Genomic DNA, 21,469 nt, shown 5'->3' with positions numbered 1-21,469 from the left:
ACTGTTCCTTTACTGCCAGATACGCACTGTTCCACCAACTGTAGGCTGCGCACGTCCCATCGCAAGGGTTGGTGAGTAGGCAGCGGCTAATAGTGACAAACAGTACTAGAGGGTGCTCCTCCTCGTATTGTTGTCGGTGAGCTGTCACCCTGTGATTAGTTCATGGGCTGCTCTGGTCAAACTGTCTGTTCCGCCCATACCTTAGTAGATATAGTACGAAAGACCTTCCAGAAGCATACGGACTGGCTCATTTAGGCGGGAGTGTTCCCGCCTTGCTCATTCCTTCATGTGACTACTGAAGTAACGAATGCCTTGTGCGTGTAGCCTTGCTGTTAGTTTGGGTAGCCTTCCCTGATGGCTTGTATCCGCAGCTGCGGGAACAGGCGGGGTACTTCACCATTGGGAGGCTTTCCCTGCGGGTACAGCTGGCGTACTGCGCGTAAGGTTCTTTGAGCATGGTGGGTCCTGCTGGAGCAGTTGGTCAGTGCGCAGACGTCCCTGTTCAAGGTGAGTCTTGCGGGTCCAACTGGGCTCTGCTGGGACCTACCTCTTCAATGGATAATAGTATAATACTTTCTAGAATTGGTTGGTATTTATAAAGTCTATAGGGATACCTTAACATTTAGGACGTTTAAGTTGAGTTGACAAAGGTTAACGAGTGAAATACCATTTTTTTCATGAGTTATGGGACGTTAAATGTAAGGTAGGTTAAAATGTTAATGGACTTTAAAATCATCTACACACACAATAATTCAAGAAATCAATTTTACAAGGTAAATTGGTAAATAATTTTCTTAAGGTGAGGTGGAGTGAAATGGGGTAAAGTAGGTGATGTGATGTCTATATAGAGCTAAGAAACGTGAATTTATACCATATGACCTAATAGTTTTATTTGTATGGGGACGGTTGTTGTGGATGAGTTACAAATGGCAAGTTAAAACGTTATGTCACGTTAAAGTCCAACCCCTTTAACATTGTTTTGTGGTTTAAAGTTCCGTTATCACGTTAAAACTCACTGCTTTAGCATATGGGCCCCACCATTTGTTGAAGCCCCTCATTTGCCGCTTTTTAATGTGTTGAAGCCCCTTCACAACAACGGCCCGATGTGTCAGGCGTTAAAGCCGGGGCACATCAACTTTTGAAGTTTCATTTGCGGCATATAATAATCAGCCTAAAACTGTTGGGGTGGGGGGTAAATACGCAATTATCAGCACATGTAAACTTGAAATTTTATATTTCTATACTCATCGATATAATCCAAACGAATAGGTTGTAGCAATTTTAACTTTTACTTTGATACCCAAATCAATTTCACTTATATAATTATTATATATTTATGTTTAATTTTCACTTGATTTAGTTACTAGAAAGGTAATTTTTTTACATTTTGCTCATAGCGACATTGTAGGATCAAATCAATGATCATATGTCAATCATAAAGTTGAATCATGTATACTATTTACTAGCTATGCAAGTAACACCCAATATTTACTTGTGTAATTCTCTATCTAGCTAATTACATAAGAAATGTAGAGAAATTTGACTATTATCTTTTATTGTGTCTACTCTCTTATATTTAATCTTTCGATTTTGTCCCACGTTGGTGGAGAAAGTTACAACCATGTTCGAATATACGGTTTCAATCAGTCCCAAACCGGTTTTTATATAATCGATTTTAAAATAATTCGGTTTTGATTTGATTTTCAGACCGGTTAACCGATTTATTTGTACATCCATAGTTTAAAGTATATTAGTAATGAAATTGTTGGAAAATGAAATAAGAACTTAAAAGCGAAGGAAGGTACAAGTGGGAAAAAGTATAGGGGGGCAAAGTATTCGTAAAGTAAAACAGAAGGCCTTATTATAACAATTTATTTATTATTATTCCACTGTGTTGTTGCTATTGTACTGTACAACAACATAACAACGGCTCCCAACCGCCACAGCCCACGTGTACAAAGCACTTGTGTGGTCATGTCCACGTCACTTCTGTCACTTAAAGTAATATTTCACACACAAACACACACAGTAGTTTAGTCTCCAATATCCATAGTTTAGTTTTGTTTTTTTTTATTGTTATTATTATTACAAAGTTATAAAAGGGTTAAGCTATTTACCTTAATATTTTTTACTTGCTAAATTGACATATTTAACTTGTTATTTCGGTTATATTTCTTCACTTTCTCACTAAAAGACAAGATATTTCTTTAGTTGTTTACAGGAGTATCTTTAAAACTTTTGTTCGGTTACGCGTTATGGATCACTCTTCATCATTCGTAATATCAGTTTTTTTACTATCATTCAATCCGCTACTTAACCCATGTTATACATCATTCCCCCATCATTTTCTGTCATTCCTTTTATTTATATTATTTAGTAACAAAAAGAAATGAAAAGATAAAAGATAAAAAAAATAAAAAACTTGATTGGTTGAGTGGGATAAGGACCGGCATGACCATGATCATTTGGAACCTATCACTAGTGACCGGGGGAAGGGGGGTGTTCCATTAGTGTCATGCGTATCTCCTCAGCACCTCCATGATCACCAATGAACCATACCCCATAACCTAATTCATTATATTACCTATTAATAAATATTACAATTTATTGTATTTAAGAGTTTATGGCATCACCACCACCATATATGCATATTAAATAATTACATGGGAAACAATTTGCTAAGTGGTTAGGTGAATTAAAATGTGGGACCGAGGTTTGGACCTGGAACCTGGCATAAAGTTTGTTCATTCGAGAGTCAAGTCGTCTAAATTTAAGAATTTAGTCAAGCCCCTCACAACATTGCATTATGTCTTTTATAAGAATAATAATTAACTTTAATTCTTAAATAAATTAATAATAAATAATTTTAATAAAATAGTATTTAATTTTAATAAAATGGATGATTCCTGTAATTCTGTTAATATTTTTATCCCCATTCTTTTAAAAAAGAAATTATATGATTGTTTTCTCTATTTATTAAAAAGGAGACACAAAATTATAAACGTTTGGCAAAGTTTTAGATCATGAATTTATTGGATATCATTTTGATCATATTAGAATTTTACTTTTTGAGTTTTCTTTTCCGATTGTGAATGTGTAATGTGTATACTAGACGAATGCCCGCGCGATGCAGCGTGAAATACAAACTTTGATAATTAATCACGTAATAGATTTATGAGTGTTCACTGTTCCATTTGTAATCGTGAAACCGTTTATTGGTATAGGTAGATTAATAATTCTTATTTTAAACTCATTTAGTATACAAACGAAACCGGAACCTAACCATTGCTAATGGTTTGGTTTTGTTGAGATAAATTTTCAACGTTCCGGTTTTAATTTTCGGCGACAAAATTTTTGCTAACAGCTTGGCTCGCGGTTATATTTAAAAACATCAAAACCGAACCACAAACACATATACGTAAAATGTTATTTTTAACTGGAAAAAAAACTATGACAATATCATACTCAAATTAAGGAAAATTAATGCTTGTTTTTATGGTGCAGTTTAAAAAAAAAATATTAACATACGAAAAAGTAGACCGTTTAAAAATCGCGGGGGCATTTGGTTAAAAATGAAAATATAAAGAATATATACATAAAAGATGAAGGTTCAAAGTTGCAACTATTCTTTAATTTTACAAAAGTTAATTAAAGTCAAGAGGTAAATGTCATAAATATTTTGAAAAAATATGAAATGAACGTGAGTTTTTATGCTAGAAAGACTATTTTGTTCTTCTTTAAACTTGTACTATATGCTTTAAACTTTGTAAAATACTTAAAATCACCGTCCTAATTTGCTCTTCATTGTCATATTATATATAGTATAGATAGATATCCTACCATTCGTGTTATAGCAAATCAAACCGATACCAACTGAGTTCTCATCGCGCCTTTGCCAAAGCGCGAGTCAAAGTGTAGGGTCAGAAGGCTGGGCATGAAAAATATATTAGTTTATTGGGAAATTTACCGTGTTTTTTAAACAGTAAAATTTCAATACAATGGTATATTATTATTACTACTAGTCAATATAAAAAAGAACTTGGGCCATAAGGTTGAACAGCCCACTGGATCACAAGCTATATTATTATAGCTGATAGCATGTCACATTGTTTGGCAATAGCCAATGTAAGACTTTTAAAGATATGTTTATGTCCCTTTTTAATCTTGAAGCCGATAAAACTTGTTATGTTTCTCAAAGAATAAAGATCAAGGAACCATGTTTTCCTCAATTGCCCTTTTGTAAAATAAGTGTGGAGGAGACTGGAGAGTATCCTAGTGGTTAGGCAAAGATCTTTATGCGTCTACAAGTATTCAAGAAATATTAGCCGACTGTTATCTCGCCAACGTTGTTAAAGCTGGAGAAAAGAGGCCCGTTCACATATCCAAGAAGTATTAGCCACGGCTATCTCGCCAACGTTGTTAAATTGGAGAAAAGAAGCAAGTTCACAATGTTATACACAGTAAAGGTATGACTCATATGAAACATATGGATCTTCAATAAAACAAGAACTAAACTGGACAAATATTTGGATGACATGACATCAAGCTACAAGTTTTCTCGTGGATAATCAACAAATTATTAAAGCTAAACTTAACATTATATACATGCGATCAATGGTGTATTTCTCATATCAAAATCCGTAAAAATTAGAGGGAACTATATTGGTGGCAATGTACTAGTTAACTTTCAAGCTCGAGCTTGGAAATGATGGCTCATCATCCCAACTCGAGCTCTTATTATTAAACTATAAGGTTGTTTGATTGTCTTGTTTGCATCACCGCCTAAGTTAAAATTGTTTAAATTGTCAAAAAATGTCGCAAGATGAAAGATTGATCGTTTGTTTAAACTTCCAACTATTTGGTCTAGTAAAACATATGATACAATGTACATACATGTATTAATGTATATATACGCATCCGAACTTAGAATATGGAGATGAGTTGACCAAATTTACTTTTTGAAGGTCATAAAGTCATCCCAAGATTCATGATTAGTCGGTCTTAACTTTGACCACTTTGTAGTACATATTTCCAAAATAAATTTCAACTTTATGTTATTTTATTATATCCAACTGCTATTAATTTTCAATTTAAAGCTCCTTTGTCCTTTGTCACCCCAACATCCTCTTTAATTTAGCATACTTTTTCTTCTAGAAAGAACAAAATATTTTATATTTATTTGACTTTACTAAGTCCCAGGAAAGAAAATAGTCAAGTGGGGTCAAAGTGTTGTTACTTACAGTACTTAAAAATCCAACTCACGGGTCTTTGTTTGATTCCGTGCTTAAAAATTAATCTTAATCTTATTTGTTAAATTCAGGATCATCTCAAGTCTAGGCTGTCTAGCAAGCCTCAAATATATACATACATATATATGGGTTAAGTTATCTTACACACTTTTTTTAAATATAGGAAGGTATCAAACATACTCGATTAAGTTTAGACTAGCGGTATTGGAACCGTCTCGTCGAACTCTACAATATTAAGTTATAGGTTATAATTTTTGGCTTTTCGATTCCTAGCTTGTAGATTTTATAGTTATTGATTAGATCATTATGTCTTTTTATTTGTTATTGTGGTTTTGTTTATTTTCATTATTTTATCTTTTTACGTCAACATTGAGTTATATTACTCAACATTGCTAGTTTTAGAAGACTATGTATGTATTTGAACCCAACCCGCATGTACATTATATAAGATTGTTTGGTTTGTTGAATCTAAAACCAATCTTAGAATATACTATATATATTTAAGACACTTATAAACAGCGATTTGATGTGTTAACAATAAACAAAAATGATATAAGTATAACAATGTCTACATGTGTGTACGGTGTATAAGCAACCATGCATGCATATATATATATTGTTACAATATGATATTTTTTAAAAACAAACCACTGAATTATTGAAATCCACACGCATTTTAATCTATTTAATTATATATTGATGTTAAACCCAATTCTAAAATAAACTATCAATATAAAAAATATTCATTAGTTTCCTTTGACAAACACATACACATGCATACACATATAGAAATGTAATCATTTGAGAATTTCTTTTGAGTCATAAGAACTTGAAAACTCTATTTAACAATATTTAAAAAAAATCATATGTATTATAAGTAAGTTACTACTACCAAAGCATAAAACATTGATCAGCTTTTAAGATAGGTGTAGCAAACGTTTACATTACAACGCAAATAGTAAATACGTACACACACAAGGAGAGAGTGAGTGTGTGTTTAGGGTGGAGTTTCATTTAGCTAGTTAAGAGATAAATTAGAAAGAAGCAGCTGGCATGGCTATATATTTATATCCAATGCTTGCTTCACGCAAGCAATCTTATTTGGGTGTAACTTGCTTCTCCATTTCGTGCCTTTAAAGTCTTCATATTTCTCATAAAACACACCTATCAAACCCTAAACTCTCTCTCTCTTCACACACAAACCCTAATATATAACATTCAAATCACAAAACAAACCCACAACTCCATAGTCAAAACATGAGTTCAAATCCTAGCACTAGTGCTGGAACCGGTGGGCCATGTGGGGCTTGCAAGTTCTTGAGAAGAAAGTGTGTGGCGGGATGCATATTCGCACCCTATTTTGACTCGGATCAAGGCGCGGCTCGTTTCGCAACCGTGCACAAGGTGTTTGGAGCTAGTAATGTCTCCAAGCTCTTGTTACATGTTCCGGTGAACAAGCGGCTTGATGCGGTGGTGACAATATGTTATGAAGCTCAAGCCAGGATTCGAGACCCGGTCTATGGTTGTGTTGCTCATCTCTTTGCACTTCAACAACAGGTTTAATTATATGTCTCTATTAACAACAAATTTTAGTTATGTGTCATGAAGATTATATGAAAGTAGCTTGATCAATGATATAAATATCTAAATATACTACCTTACCTATGTGAAGTAAGAAAAAAATGTCAATAACTTATCTCCTATATATATATTATAGAAACACTCATACACAACCTTATTTGTTTCTCAATTTCTAGTTTGTTACAAGTTAGTTGTATGTATATAATGTATTTTAGGACACTATACTAACTACTAAGCCAATTATATGTAATTTAGTCAAAATTAGAACAACTAGATTAAGTTTACTTATATTTTTGTTTAATTTCTTTTTATTTTATTAGACTAAATATACATTAAATAAAATCACACGTCAAAAGAATAATATACGAATGTTAGAATAAAATATAATCAGTCATTCTATAAATTATTATAGAGGCGCATTTTTTCCAGAACCAATTATATTCTACTTCAATAAAAGATTTAAAGTTTAATATATATTATATAAAATGATCAATTTACAATAGAGAGGCGGATTACTATTTATCCATCCTTTCCGTTTGTTTTATCTTCTATCTCCTTAATTTGTTTGGATATAAAAATGCACATATAGCGAATGTGTTTTAGCCAACTTATATAATAAATAGTATAGGAGATATATAATACGATTCTTACGCTTATGATTTATGAGCATATTCTGATTCGGTTTTGAAATAAACATTGTTCTCATATATATGTGTGTGTGAGAGAGCGGAACTAAGCAAGAATATTGAGGAAAACTTGAACAAATGTAAAAAAAGGTGATGTTGCTAAAGTTAATGAAAAAAGGTTAAGTGTTTTATTGTTGGAATTACTTGTAAATTAATCATGATTAATATATATGTGTGTAGATAATTATTAGTATTTGTGATACGGAAAGGAAAAAAAGTAAGATATATTAGTTATTTAATTTGATTAAATAATAGATGGTTTGGTTGAGGCTTATATATATGTGACAACTATATAGCGGGGACTACAATGTTTCTCCTTTGAAGCCTAATTTGTTTTTCGGTTTTTGGGGAAATGGTCGCTCTTTTTGCTCCTCATCATGTGCCTTTAAAGATTACAATTTACTATTTTAAGTATGTATTATTTCATATATTATATCTTCTTTTTAATAATTATTAGTTGGTCTAGAGCATCTTCGATACATCTAGTTTCAAATGCTTACAAACACGTATGACGCCCAGTATCACATACATTAGATTTTCACTCATTCTTTAATGATGTTAAAACACTAATTCTCTTTTCACTATTGCTTCCATTTTTAAAAAACTTTTGTATGAAAAATATAAAATAATATATAGATGGTTAAAATAGTTGCGGTATGAGAGGGTTCTGGTGTTCACCACCATCCAACTATTTGTGTTTGAAAATTTGTATGGCTTTCATACAAACGCTAGAACAAAAGGGTCCTCTATTAAAATCCATACATATATGACATCCGGGTATCACCTAAATGCTATCGTTAAAGATGCTCTTATGTATGCATGCATATTTAGTTGATTATACGTGTGTGTATGCAACTTACATTGTTTAAGTAAAGCATATACAAAATAAAAATGTCTAGCAAGTGAAATAGTTTTTATATACCTAATCTATGCATGCGTATTTTATACAAAATTTAAAACATACGAATTTTGTTATTTATAGGAAAATTTGTTTTAAATAATATCAATTATTGACTGTTGATGAATAACAGTCCCAACTTAGGAGTTGACTAATAACGGTCCAAACTTTTAATCTATTTGTTCACACTGGTCTATGACTAACGGGATGTTAACTCCGTTATAGTTTGATTATTACATGACACACTTAGTTGTCAAAAAACTTAGCATAATTCCAAGGCGGCAAAAGGTTTTATTATTTTAATTAATTATGCTTGTGGTTTTATTTATTTATTTTTAATTATGTTGATTTAACTTGTTTTAATCCATACAGAGTTATCAAGGTTCTAAACGAATGAAACTTTTTCTAAACATTTGAGTTCGAGTTTGATAAATTGAGTTTAGTTTTCAAGTAAGGTTTGAGCTCGTAAATGATAAACGAGCATGGAAATATTATAATATAAGTTAAAAGTTTATAAGGATATTTATTGAGATTTTGAAACTTATGTAATAAGTATGTATTGATATAAAAGTTTACGTCTTTACAAGATGATGCTACTTTTGGATTTTATGGTCAAACTTGATTCACCTTTGTATATATTTCAAATGTTTCATTTGAAATATTTGGCTATTGAAATAATTTATAATTTGTGAACTTAAAATGGTTTAAATCATATACCTTGTTATAATGCATAAAGTGTAATTAATAACCACAAGAATATTGGTGTCGGTTTGTTGTATAACGGCCTAACGGGTTCTGGTTTCTATACTTATGTCTTTCTTATTCTTTTAGTGGTATGCTTATTTTTCTTTCGGTGTTGATGGTGTGTCTAACATCTTATTAGTTTGATTAATAAAATTTTGTTAATTGTTAAAAAAAATTTAATAACCAAACGAGTATTATCCAAAGGGTTGTGCATACTTTAAATTTAATGGAAAAAATGATGTGAAATGAATTGAAATGTGATGGGTGAAGAGTACAATCAACAAACAGAGAATCTAGAATGTAGCTTCTAGCCTTTAGTTTCGTATTGCTTCCAAGGAACAATTACCCCATTTTGTATCTCTATACATTTTTAATTTAGATTATTTTTTTAATCAATTAATTTAAAATGATTTATTATTTTATAACTCTTGTCCATTTCAAGATAATATCATATAGTTTTGTAGTTTAAAAAAATATCAAATACCATTCATATGTGATCGTCTTGTAAATTTTGTTGGTCTCGTGCCATAATCATAAAATACGTTCTTTAGGTATGAAAAAAAAAAACAAACATATATAAAAACCAGTTCATTAAAATTATAATATTGTTATAATCATAAGGGCTCTAAAATCTTAAATTTTTTAAAGATGATACATTTACTTACAAACTGTACACTTAAATAAGTATTTTCACAACATGAAGACGTCTTGTTGGGAACTTTACAAAGTTTTCACATATGTTTGATGTTCCAACACTAAGAAAATATTGTATTTAAGCAGGTGGCGAATTTACAAGCCGAGCTCTCTTATCTCCAGGCCCACCTAGCAACCCTGGAGGCTCCGCCACCTCCTCTGCCGACTCAACCACAAGCTCCACATGTCGGATTTTCCATCGCTAACCTCCCGATCACGTCATGTTTTCCTAGCAACTATGATTTATCAATACTTTTTGATCCAATGATGCAATCTTATACGTGCCCAATATTGCAACCATTAGCACAACAAGTGGACCCCGTTGAACTCAATGGTGGCAGCTCCATGGGCACTCCGCCACAACAAGGTGCTAGCAACGTCGATGATCTTCATGAAGTGGCTAGGGAACTTGTGCAAAGATGTGGCACTGAATCTTCGGAAGCTTTAACCTCACCATCACATAGTTAGCTGAGGTGAACAAGTTTGACTTTTTTTCTTGACTTAATCTGTTAACCACAAATGATCCAGGAGTTTGGCCTTTTATATGTTTCCTTTTTTAAGCTAAACTTGTGATTTTACAAGTTTTATCTTTTATAAATAAAATATAACATGATTTAATCTATTTATAAAAATAATAGATAGTAAATATTGTCACATGTACATAACACAAATCAGATACTAGTCATAGAAATGCAACTATGTGGTTTGAAAAATGAAATGTTCTTTTATGTTATCTAAAGGATTTAATGTTTCCTTTTCTAGTAAGAATTCAATTCAATCCCAGATTTAAATTTAATTATTAAGTAAAATTGAAGAGTATTTAAATAGTTTTTCTTTTTCTTTTTTGTAAGATCAGAGTTCACAGCTTTACTGTACAAGTGAACCGAAGCTGTCAAAGCCTATATTTTCATAGCTTGTAGAGCATTTTCAGCGTCTTGTAGTCGACTTTGTTCAGCATAATCGTGAATTATCTTTGTATAGTCATGAACATTGGGTTTAAAAATTTCTCCTACAAGTGCAAATTCGACCACATGTAACAAAGTTTCCTGAGTGATATATCAAAATAGATCTAGGATGACACTTGTAATTTCTTCAAAGCTATTAATTATAATTATGGGTATTTAAAAACTGACTGAACCAACCAAACCGAAGCAAGTATGACGGATTAAGATCCAAATGACTTGGTTCATGTAAAAAACCAAACCGAAGCAAGTATGACGGATTAAGATCCAAATGACTTGGTTCATGTCGGTTTTTACAGTTTGACGGTCTAATGACAATATGAACATAAATTCCAAGTCAGACCCTAAATACCCTAACTATTAGTAAAATGGCCTAGTCTAATAAGCATATGAACATAGTTTCCAGAAACATATTTATAATGCGATAAAAAACCAAATTAATTCCCACAATATGTCGATAAGTATGAATTTTGAAAATCTATAAACGGTATGGATGATTCCTTAAAGCAATGTTAGTAAAGGATTTTGTGTTAATATTCACTCCAAAAATTCCTTCCAAAAATAAATAACTTTGATCAATTAGCCAAGATTTTGACCGGATACGAAATCGCTTGCGGGTCCTTGCCGCTGCATGAGTGGTTGCTCACGCTCAAAATTCCTCCTACCCTAAGGTGGGATAGCGTGTCAGTAAACACGTAGTGGTTAAGGAGAGTTGGATAGAAAGTAAATACAAATATAAGGTTTTATCGATTTTACCCTTGCAAATAATATAAAAAAAAACATCATGCAACCTTCACATAAAAGTTATATTTGTAAATTGTAAAATTACTTTTTAATCTTCCCTTCAGGTACCTTTGGATATTCCTCGAACTGCATATATTTTTAATGATGTTTTCTTATTAGGAATTGATACTTCCATAGTTAAATAAGAGCGATGACATGTTTATCTAGTGAGGCTTTCTACAAGTAATCATTTCTTATTATCTACTTTGGCTACTTTGAATTTTAGTGATAGTTTTATTCGGTGATTCTTGTAGTCCTTAGACATGACATCTACAATAACACGTAACGTTGTTTCTTTTGGATTGCTCTCTTAGCTATTAAGACCACACGTAGTAGTTATGTTGTGGTGGGTAAAACGAGCTCGAAACGAGGGGTGCATTGCCCCTAGTTGTCAGCTTAGTTTTGGGTTGGAATGTTGTAGATACAAGTGTATAACGGTGGGTGGGTGGGGGGGGGTATCCAATCACATGTTTGGTTACCACTACATCACTTGGTTTTAAGCTTAGGCGCTTAGCTATGAGACATTTTATCACTTACCCACCTTTTATAAAAATAGTCATTGTTGATTGAGATACCAATGAGTCTGTGAATTGATTATTAATTACCAACAGTAACAACTGAGAACTTTGGTGCCACAAAGTCTCTATTGGACCACTTTGCGGCACCTTATTAGTGGTATTTTGTGTTTTGTTTTTGTTTTAGTTTCGGTACGCAATGAATGTAACGAAAAACGACCGAATGCTAATTTTATTTTTGTTTATTAGTTTTATTTTACTATATCATAATGCACGTGACGAAAACCAACCGAATTCGCGTAGATTCGCGACATTTCATTTTATTTACAGTACCGTAACGAAAACCGACCGAATGTTGTTTTTGTTTGTTTTTTAGTTCCAGTAACATACAAATTGAAAACCGACCGAATTTGCATAGACCGACCGCCTCAATTCTCAGGATCATCAACAATCGAGTTTTACCAACCAACACCACCACACTGATCCATTTCTAGTTATTTCCGATAAAATAACGTACGTAACTAAAACAGATCGAATTTGCGCCGACTTACCGTTTAAACGCTTCCACTTTAATGTGAAATGAGGGTTTTAACAGATCACACTAATCAGAACTTACAAGATCTCAATCTCAACTCCATCTCAGACGACTACACACACACTTATAACTCCTACGAGATCGCCACCACAAACCACCGTACACCACCACCAGCTAAACCTCAGATCTAACCGAGATAGCTACGGGATGGCTTCTCCGGAAGCTGATACCCGTCTAATCAACACCGTGTTACTTCCAGCCCTAGACAAAATAACCAAATCATGCTCATGGCGTAAACACTCCAAATTAGGTAACGAATGCAAATCCTTAATTGAACGCATTAATTCACCTAAAGTAGACCTAGCCACGTCACCTAATTCAAATTCACCTCATCACTCCGGTGTGTTATTCGATTCCGGTAATAACGAACTTAACCTAGATGAATCTGAATTGTTATTAAGTCCTCTTATTAAAGCCTGCTGTTCCGGTGATGTTAAGATCGCCGAACCGGCGGTCGATTGTATACAGAAGCTGATTGCGTTCGGTTGCTTACGCGGCGAATCGGATCCGTCCGGTGGACCGGATTCGAAGCTGTTAGGGAAGGTGATTGAGTCTGTGTGTAGGTGTAGTGAGTTAGGTGATGAGGGAGTGGAGTTGCTGGTGTTGAAGACGATTTTGTCGGCGGTGACGTCGATTCAGTTGAGGATTCATGGTGATAGTTTGTTGGAGATTGTGAGGACGTGTTATGATGTGTTTTTGAATAGTAGGAATGTGGTGAACCAGACGACGGCGAAGGCGTCGTTGATTCAGATGCTGGTGATTGTGTTTAGGAGGATGGAGGCGGATTCGTCGACCGTGCCGGTGCAGCCGATTGTTGTGGCCGAGTTGATGGATCCGCCGGAGAAGGGTGGCGATGAGGACGGGCCGATGGCGGTGTTTGTGCAAGGGTTTATTAGTAAGGTTATGCAGGAGATTGATGGGGTTTTGAATCAGGGGACTCCCGTGGGAGGAGCGAATGGTGGTGCGCATAATGGAGCGTTTGAGACGAAGACGTCGACTACGGAGTCGACGAATCCTGCGGATTTGTTGGATTCGACGGATAAGGATATGCTGGATGCGAAGTACTGGGAGATGAGTATGTATAAGACGGCTTTGGAGGGGCGGAAAGGGGAGTTGGCGGATGGGGAGACTGAGAAGGATGATGATTCGGATGTGCAGATTGGGAATAAGCTGAGAAGAGATGCGTTTTTGGTGTTTAGAGCTTTGTGTAAGCTGTCAATGAAGACTCCTCCAAAAGAGGCATTGTCAGATCCGCAGTTGATGAGAGGAAAGATTGTTGCTTTGGAGCTGCTCAAGATCTTGTTGGAGAATGCTGGGGCTATATTTAGAACTAGTGAAAGGTACTTACCACTTACGCATGTTTTTCCGTTCCTTTATATGTTAATAGTAACTTGTAATTTAGCCTAGTTAAGTTATGCCAGTTAGCTTGCTCTTTGTGAACTTGTAGTTTATGATTTAATGCTTGTATTGGTTGCATCGGCTACTCGGCTTATCGAATAAAGTGCACCATATATGATTTAGAACGTTCACTTGTAAATAGTTTCATACCAAGGCCAAAAGACTTATCTATGTGACTGGTTATCCTTTTTATGATATGATGTTTTGTTGAAGACATTGTTTACTATACTACTATGCATCCGATCTTTATAAACTAAAGAATAGTTTAGGGCTCTACTGCTCCAGGCATTTAATTTATAAGCTCATTTTATGTTAGAAAACAGTAATTCACGGTAGAAGACTATTCTTGTTAACATAATACGTGTATAAATACTTTGGATGAAAGTCAAATATGTGAATTGATAAACATGATGGATAAAAGGAAAGTGTTATGCCAATAATATTTGATGTGTTGTAGCCCTGTAATTAACGGTTTCTATGATGAGTCAGTATAAATGAAGTTGGTGAATAGATGCTATGCTAGTAGCTCGACTGAGTAGCTCTGCCAAACGCTTTTTAGAACATTGATACATGCATGCAGTTTCTTTCCTTTGTGGTCGTGGCTTTAGAGTTACTCTTTTTAGTTTTTGATAAAAAGTTTATTTTGTTTACTTCCTTAGAATTACTATTTTCTTTGCCCACTAGCAATTTGTTTGGATTAATGAGAGGATAATACTTCCCAGCTTTTCTTATGTTATGGCCACAAGAATCAATAGATCATCTTAAGCTTCTAGGCTTTTATACAAGTACTTAAACCTTTTGATATAAGCATAGGGAAACAGAATGTTGAGCACCACAGAATCGGTTGCTTTTAGAGTGCTACCGTGCTGTAATTACGACGGCTAAAGTACTATTACCTGCTTCTGTTCAAACATGTTAAAACTCAAGTTATATTTCGTGTTAAGCCAATGTCCTGAACGGTTACAAGTTAGAATATTCTTCATTCAAGGAAACTTTTAAGCCTGCTTTCACAGTTGGTTATTTATCGTATTAAAAACTGTTACTTTTTGTTACGGTTCAGCTTCAAATTGTTTGCACTTACGTATTCCTTATTTTATTGGAACAGATTCTTGGGTGCCATCAGGCAGTACCTATGCCTGTCTTTATTGAAGAACAGTGCTTCAACCCTTGTGATTGTATTTCAGCTCTCCTGTTCCATATTCTTCAGCTTAGTTTCAAGATTCAGAGCTGGATTAAAAGCAGAAATTGGAGTATTCTTTCCAATGATTGTTCTTAGGGTTTTAGAAAATGTTGCCCAACCTAATTTCCATCAGAAGATTATTGTACTGCGGTTTTTCGAAAGGCTGTGCGTTGATTCACAGATATTGGTAGATATATTCATCAACTATGATTGTGATGTCAATTCTTCCAACATATTTGAGAGGTATATCCTTTTATATTCACGTTACCTTTATAATTAACAGGATTGCATTAAATATGGCAAGTTTTTAATTTCCACAGGACGGTGAATGGACTTCTTAAAACGGCTCAAGGTGTCCAACCAGGTGTTACAACTACACTTTTACCACCTCAAGATGCAGCCTTGAAACATGAAGCAATGAAGTGCTTGATTGCTATTTTAAAATCAATGGGTGACTGGATGAACAAACAATTGCACATTCCCGATCCTTATTCGGAAAAGAAATTTGAAGTTATTGAAAGCAATCCTGAAACTGGAGATTCTCCCACGGAAAATGGGAATGCAAATGCAAATGAGAATGAGCCTTCAGATGGATTAGATTCCCATTCGGAAGCTTCTAGTGAAGTTTCAGATGCTTCAACAATCGAGCAACGTCGGGCTTACAAGCTTGAACTTCAGGTTAATATTTTCAGTTTTGTTTTTAATTCTGTTTTATCTGGATTTTTCTCAGATATCTAAAGATAGATTAATTGCAGGAAGGTATATCTCTTTTTAATAGGAAGCCCAAGAAGGGTATTGAATTCTTGATCAAAGTGAACAAAGTGGGGAATACGCCTGAAGAAATAGCAGATTTTCTAAAAAATGCTTCTGGTTTGAATAAAACTTTGATTGGGGATTACCTTGGGGAAAGAGAAGATCTATCACTGAAAGTGATGCATGCATACGTTGACTCGTTTGATTTTGAAGGTATGGATTTCGATGAGGCAATCAGATCTTTTCTGAGGGGATTTAGATTGCCTGGCGAGGCACAAAAAATTGATCGAATTATGGAAAAATTTGCTGAACGTTACTGTAAATGCAACCCGAAAGCATTTATTAGTGCCGACACTGCCTATGTTCTTGCTTACTCTGTTATACTGCTCAATACTGATGCTCATAATCCCATGGTTAAAAATAAGGTATAATCATTTGATATACTTAAATGGAAGTATTAACTATTAGTGATCATAGTGTTGCCAATACTGAACATATGTGTAAATTTGCAGATGTCAGCTGATGATTTTATAAGAAATAACCGTGGCATAGATGACGGAAAAGATTTGCCTGCAGAGTACCTGAAATCATTATATGAACGAATATCTAAAAATGAAATCAAAATGAAGGAAGATGATTTAGCTCTTAAACAGAAGCAATCTGTAAATTCAAACAGGATTTTGGGTTTAGACAGTATACTGAATATTGTGGTTCGCAAGAGAGGTGATGACAATACAAGTGACGATCTTATGCAACACATGCAAGAACAGTTCAAAGAGAAAGCACAAAAATCTGAGTAAGATGAAACATTTATTTATTAAGAACAATTGGTGTAAATTGTAAACCTTCATATGTTTTTTACATATATTTTTATTTTGTAGGTCGGTTTTCTATGCTGCAACGGATGTCTTTATACTTAGATTCATGGTAGAGGTATGCTGGGCTCCTATGCTGGCAGCCTTTACTGTTCCTTTTGACCAAAGTGAGGACGACCTTGTAATTTCACAATGTCTAGAAGGGTTCCGGTATGCAATACATGTTACATCAGCAATGTCCATGAAGACTCATCGAGATGCTTTCGTGACATCTCTTGCAAAGTTTACTAGTCTCCATTCACCAGCAGATATTAAACAAAAGAATATAGAGGCCATCAAGGTTTGTGTCATTTTTGACATCATAAAAAACTTTTTATGGTCATAAATTTCTTATTAACATCTTTGTTGTTTCACAGGCAATGGTTGCAGTTGCATATGAAGATGGGAACTACTTACAGGACGCATGGGAACATATTTTCACATGCGTGTCTCGATTTGAGCATTTGCATTTGTTGGGAGAGGGGGCACCACCAGATGCCACTTTCTTTTCTGTTAATCAGAATGAATCCAAAAAATCACAGTCAAAGTCAAACATCCTTCCTGTACTTAAGAAAAAGGAAGCTGGTAGGATTCACCAGGTGGCGGCAGCTATGAGACGAGGTTCATATGATAGTGCTGGCATAGGTGGTAATGTTACTGCTGGTATTACACCAGAACAAGTCAACAATTTGGTCAACAACTTAAGCTTGCTGGAACAAGTTGGAGAAATGAACCGTATATTCACAAGAAGTCAGAAATTAAACAGTGAAGCTATAGTTGACTTTGTGAAAGCACTTTGCAAAGTGTCTATGGAGGAGCTACGCTCTCCATCTGATCCCAGAGTATTCAGCCTCACGAAATTAGTCGAGATTGCGTATGAATCTTATTCCTTGCCACATCAGCTCTGCTATGTCAGCATTGCTTTTAATTTTATTGTATGTAACATATCTTTGTTTTTTCTTTTTTGCTCAGTCACTACAACATGAACCGGATCAGGCTCGTGTGGACAAGCATCTGGAACGTGCTTTCCAACTTTTTCGTTACTATAGGATGTTCTGAGAATTTGTCAATTGCAATATTTGCAATGGACTCGTTAAGGCAACTATCCATGAAGTTTTTGGAAAGAGAAGAGCTGTCTAATTACAATTTCCAGAATGATTTTATGAAGCCGTTTGTGATTGTCATGCGCAAGAGTAGTGCTGTGGAAATTAGAGAACTAATAATCCGATGCGTCTCTCAGATGGTTTTATCGCGTGTCAATCATGTCAAGTCCGGCTGGAAAAGCATGTTCATGGTATTACACTATTACAATATAAAAGCTCTCGTTTTCTTGGTTTTCGTGCAATTTTGTTTTATTTCTGATCATGGTAACATTATCAGGTGTTCACAGCAGCAGCTTCTGATGACCATAGAAGCATTGTACTTCTCGCGTTTGAGATAATCGAGAAAATAATTCGAGATTATTTTCCATACATTACCGAGACGGAAACCACAACTTTTACCGATTGTGTAAATTGTCTGGTCGCGTTTACCAATAACAGATCTGACAAAGATATAAGTCTCAGTGCCATCAATTTCTTGCGTTTCTGTGCTGCAAAACTTGCTGAAGGAGATCTAGGTTCCTCTTCAATGTCCCTTTCGCCACATCAGCAAGGGAAGGATGGGAAACACGACCGTGATGAGTTGGCAGATAAGGAAGACCATTTATACTTCTGGTTTCCATTATTGGCTGGTGAGAAGAATAATTAACATTATTTGATGCTGAGGTGACATCTTATTGATCTATTTTCATAATTGTTTTGTTTTTTTTCTTATCAGGTTTGTCTGAACTTGGCTTTGACCCGAGGCCCGAGATTAGAGAAAGCGCCCTCCAAGTACTTTTTGATACATTAAGGAACCATGGTCGTCATTTTACTCTACCATTGTGGGAAAGAGTGTTTGATTCTGTCCTCTTTCCTATCTTTGACTATGTTCGGCACGCGTCTGACTCTTCTCCTAATGCTGACGTGGATGAGCTCGATCAAGACTCTTGGCTGTATGAGACGTGTACTCTAGCCCTCCAATTGGTTATGGATCTGTTTGTTAACTTTTATGAAACCGTTAACCCACTTTTGGAGAAGGTTTTGTCGTTATTAGTAAGTTTTATTAAACGACCGCATCAAAGCCTTGCTGGTATTGGTATTGCTGCATTTGTTCGTTTGATGAGCAGTGCTGGCGAGTTCTTCACGGATGATAAATGGCTTGAAGTGGTTTTGTCACTTAAGGAAGCGGCTGATGCAACACTTCCAGATTTCTCAATTGTTCTTAATGAAGATATTATCAACTTGAAGTATGAAGATGTTTCATTAGCACAAAGTGATGGCGACAATTTGGAGAACGTGCAGAAGAGTCGTTTACATGCTGCCATTTCTGATGCCAAGTGCCACGCTGCAGTTCAACTTTTGTTGATCCAGGTATATATACTATATAGTTATATGCTTATTAAACATTCTTATTATAATCATAATATTGTTTAAATAATCATATGTAGCTCGCTTACCCATTATCCAGATGTAGCTCGGTTTGTGTTATATAAAATCACTTAATATTTTTAAATCTGTCAGGCGATAACAGACATTTACAGCGGGTATAGACATCTTCTATCAGCAAAGAACACCATGGTTTTATTTGATGCAGTGCACACAGTGGCAGACCATGCTCACAAAATAAACACCGACGCCACATTACGCGCCAAATTACTAGACTTTCAACCCATGACACAAATGCAAGATCCACCATTATTACGCCTCGAAATCGAATCATACCAAATCTGCTTAACATTTGTACAAAATCTTGCAATCGATAAGCCTCCGTTTTACGACGAATCAAAAGTGGAGTCGTCTCTCGTTTCCCTTTGCCAGGAAGTTTTAAAATCCTACATAGAACTAGCACTTCCTGCAAATACGAACGAGGGGTCGTCTGGGGTCCACCCTCAGTGGCTGATACCGCTGGGGTCTGGTAAAAAGGGAGAATTGGCGGCTCGTGCTCCTGTTATTGTTGTAACCTTACAAGCTATATCTGGTTTGGGCGAGTCTTTGTTTGAGAAGCATCTGGCTAGCTATTTCCCTCTGCTTTCAAGCTTGATTAGGTGCGAACATGGGTCCAGTGATATCCCGGTGGCTCTTAGTGAAATGCTTAGTTCTTCAGTTGGACCAGTTCTGCTCCGGTCATGTTGATAGTGTAAGGGATGTTTATGTTTAAGTTTGTGTGTTATAATACCGTTATTCTCTAGTTTAGAGATCGATAGGTTGGGTAAGGAGTTTTGTTGTATCTTGGTGATGAATTTTCATATGATGTAATAAGTATTGCGTATTTTTTGGTTTTGATATAGAAATTACAGCCTTCTTTATAACATGGTAGTTAATTCGACTTTCTGGTGGGTTCTTAGAGATGGTGGTTTGTTTCATTGTTAGAGTGTAAGGTGGCGTGTTTATCCTATGTCGCCTTCTCGAATGTACAATCCGGCTGCCCTTTCTCGTTGCGACTGGTGATGAGATGCTGGTCTGTTTCCTCATTGAGTGTTATAGATTCCGAGGTGCTCCACCTATTACCTGAATGCAACCACCAATCGCTAGCTTACACTTCATATTTACCTACAACTATCCAAATTGATGGTGGCGGTAATACAAACACAACATTTTAAATCATTGCACACTCACACATGAAGACTTGGGTAGCACAACCCGAAATGCTATAACCATTGCACTACCCAAATTGTCGGTGAAGGTGTACCCGCGTTAGCCATACTAACCTATTTTGGTACACGAGCTACGTCCCTAATACCCTTAAATGGTTAATGTTAAGTGGTGAGAAGATCTTAGTTGATATTGATATAATAAGATTGAAACTTTAAAGGGTAAAAGAAGAATAACCATCATTGTTGACTTATATATATGATTAAATCTAAGTTCTTTAAAAGTCAAATAACATAATTTTAAATTTTAGTACTTTTCTTAGTTGTACCATAAAAAACAGAAAGTTTATATTTTTAATTATTATTATTATTATTTTAAAGATGTATTGGTTTTTATTAATCTTAACTATCATATTTTGTTCGTTGTTGGTTTCAACTAATGAATTGGCTTATGACGGTCCCATCTTTTAACATATTAGTTTTCAACGGTCCGCAATTAACAGAATCTACCGTCGTTACTTGCAGTTCGTCGAAAAGACGCGTTTGGCCGGAAAAGTCACATTATCTTGCCAGAAAGCTCAACCTGAACACCACCGACTCACCACCAACCTACCACCATCACTTGAGTACCACCAATTGAATTCGACGATGGTTCTGGGGTTCTAATGACCTCAATAATTGGAGATTTTACTAGAAAAAAGTTCCTATAAGTTCGATCCAAGGTTACAAAGATGTTAGGGACGAAAATGTTGAGTTTTTTTTGACTAAAAACGTTTTTCTGACTACCTACAACTAACGCCATTAGAATTCTGTTAGTCGCGTATTGTTGAGAACAAATATGATGAAAGTCAAGGTCGCTATTAGCCAATTCATTAGTTAAAACAGAAAACAACCAAAATATAATA

At 35.0% G+C, this 21,469-nt stretch overlaps 2 protein-coding genes across 2 annotated transcripts; both read left to right on the top strand.

The window, feature by feature from the left end:
• The first annotated feature begins 6,272 nt into the window (after nt 1-6,272).
• On the top strand, nt 6,273-10,319 carry LOC143542884 (LOB domain-containing protein 30-like). The gene is made up of 2 exons (XM_077035356.1): nt 6,273-6,806; nt 9,939-10,319. Exons 1-2 carry the CDS (start codon nt 6,507-6,509, stop codon nt 10,317-10,319), a joined length of 681 nt encoding a protein of 226 aa, XP_076891471.1. The 5' UTR covers nt 6,273-6,506.
• A 2,367-nt stretch (nt 10,320-12,686) lies between these two features.
• On the top strand, nt 12,687-20,335 carry LOC143542882 (brefeldin A-inhibited guanine nucleotide-exchange protein 2-like). The gene is made up of 11 exons (XM_077035355.1): nt 12,687-14,046; nt 15,210-15,527; nt 15,605-15,962; nt 16,040-16,462; nt 16,550-16,833; nt 16,919-17,192; nt 17,269-17,765; nt 17,864-18,185; nt 18,272-18,623; nt 18,710-19,344; nt 19,495-20,335. Exons 1-11 carry the CDS (start codon nt 12,854-12,856, stop codon nt 20,104-20,106), a joined length of 5,268 nt encoding a protein of 1,755 aa, XP_076891470.1. The 5' UTR covers nt 12,687-12,853; the 3' UTR covers nt 20,107-20,335.
• The last annotated feature ends 1,134 nt before the right edge of the window (nt 20,336-21,469 follow it).

The sequence above is a fragment of the Bidens hawaiensis genome, unplaced genomic scaffold, assembly GCF_021521415.1.
Source record: "Bidens hawaiensis isolate Kalapana, Puna unplaced genomic scaffold, B.hawaiensis_p1.1 tig00012999_1, whole genome shotgun sequence".
Lineage (NCBI taxonomy): Eukaryota > Viridiplantae > Streptophyta > Magnoliopsida > Asterales > Asteraceae > Bidens > Bidens hawaiensis.
Note: the sequence above shows the minus strand (reverse complement) of the source record. Positions and strands in the feature narration are given on the sequence as shown.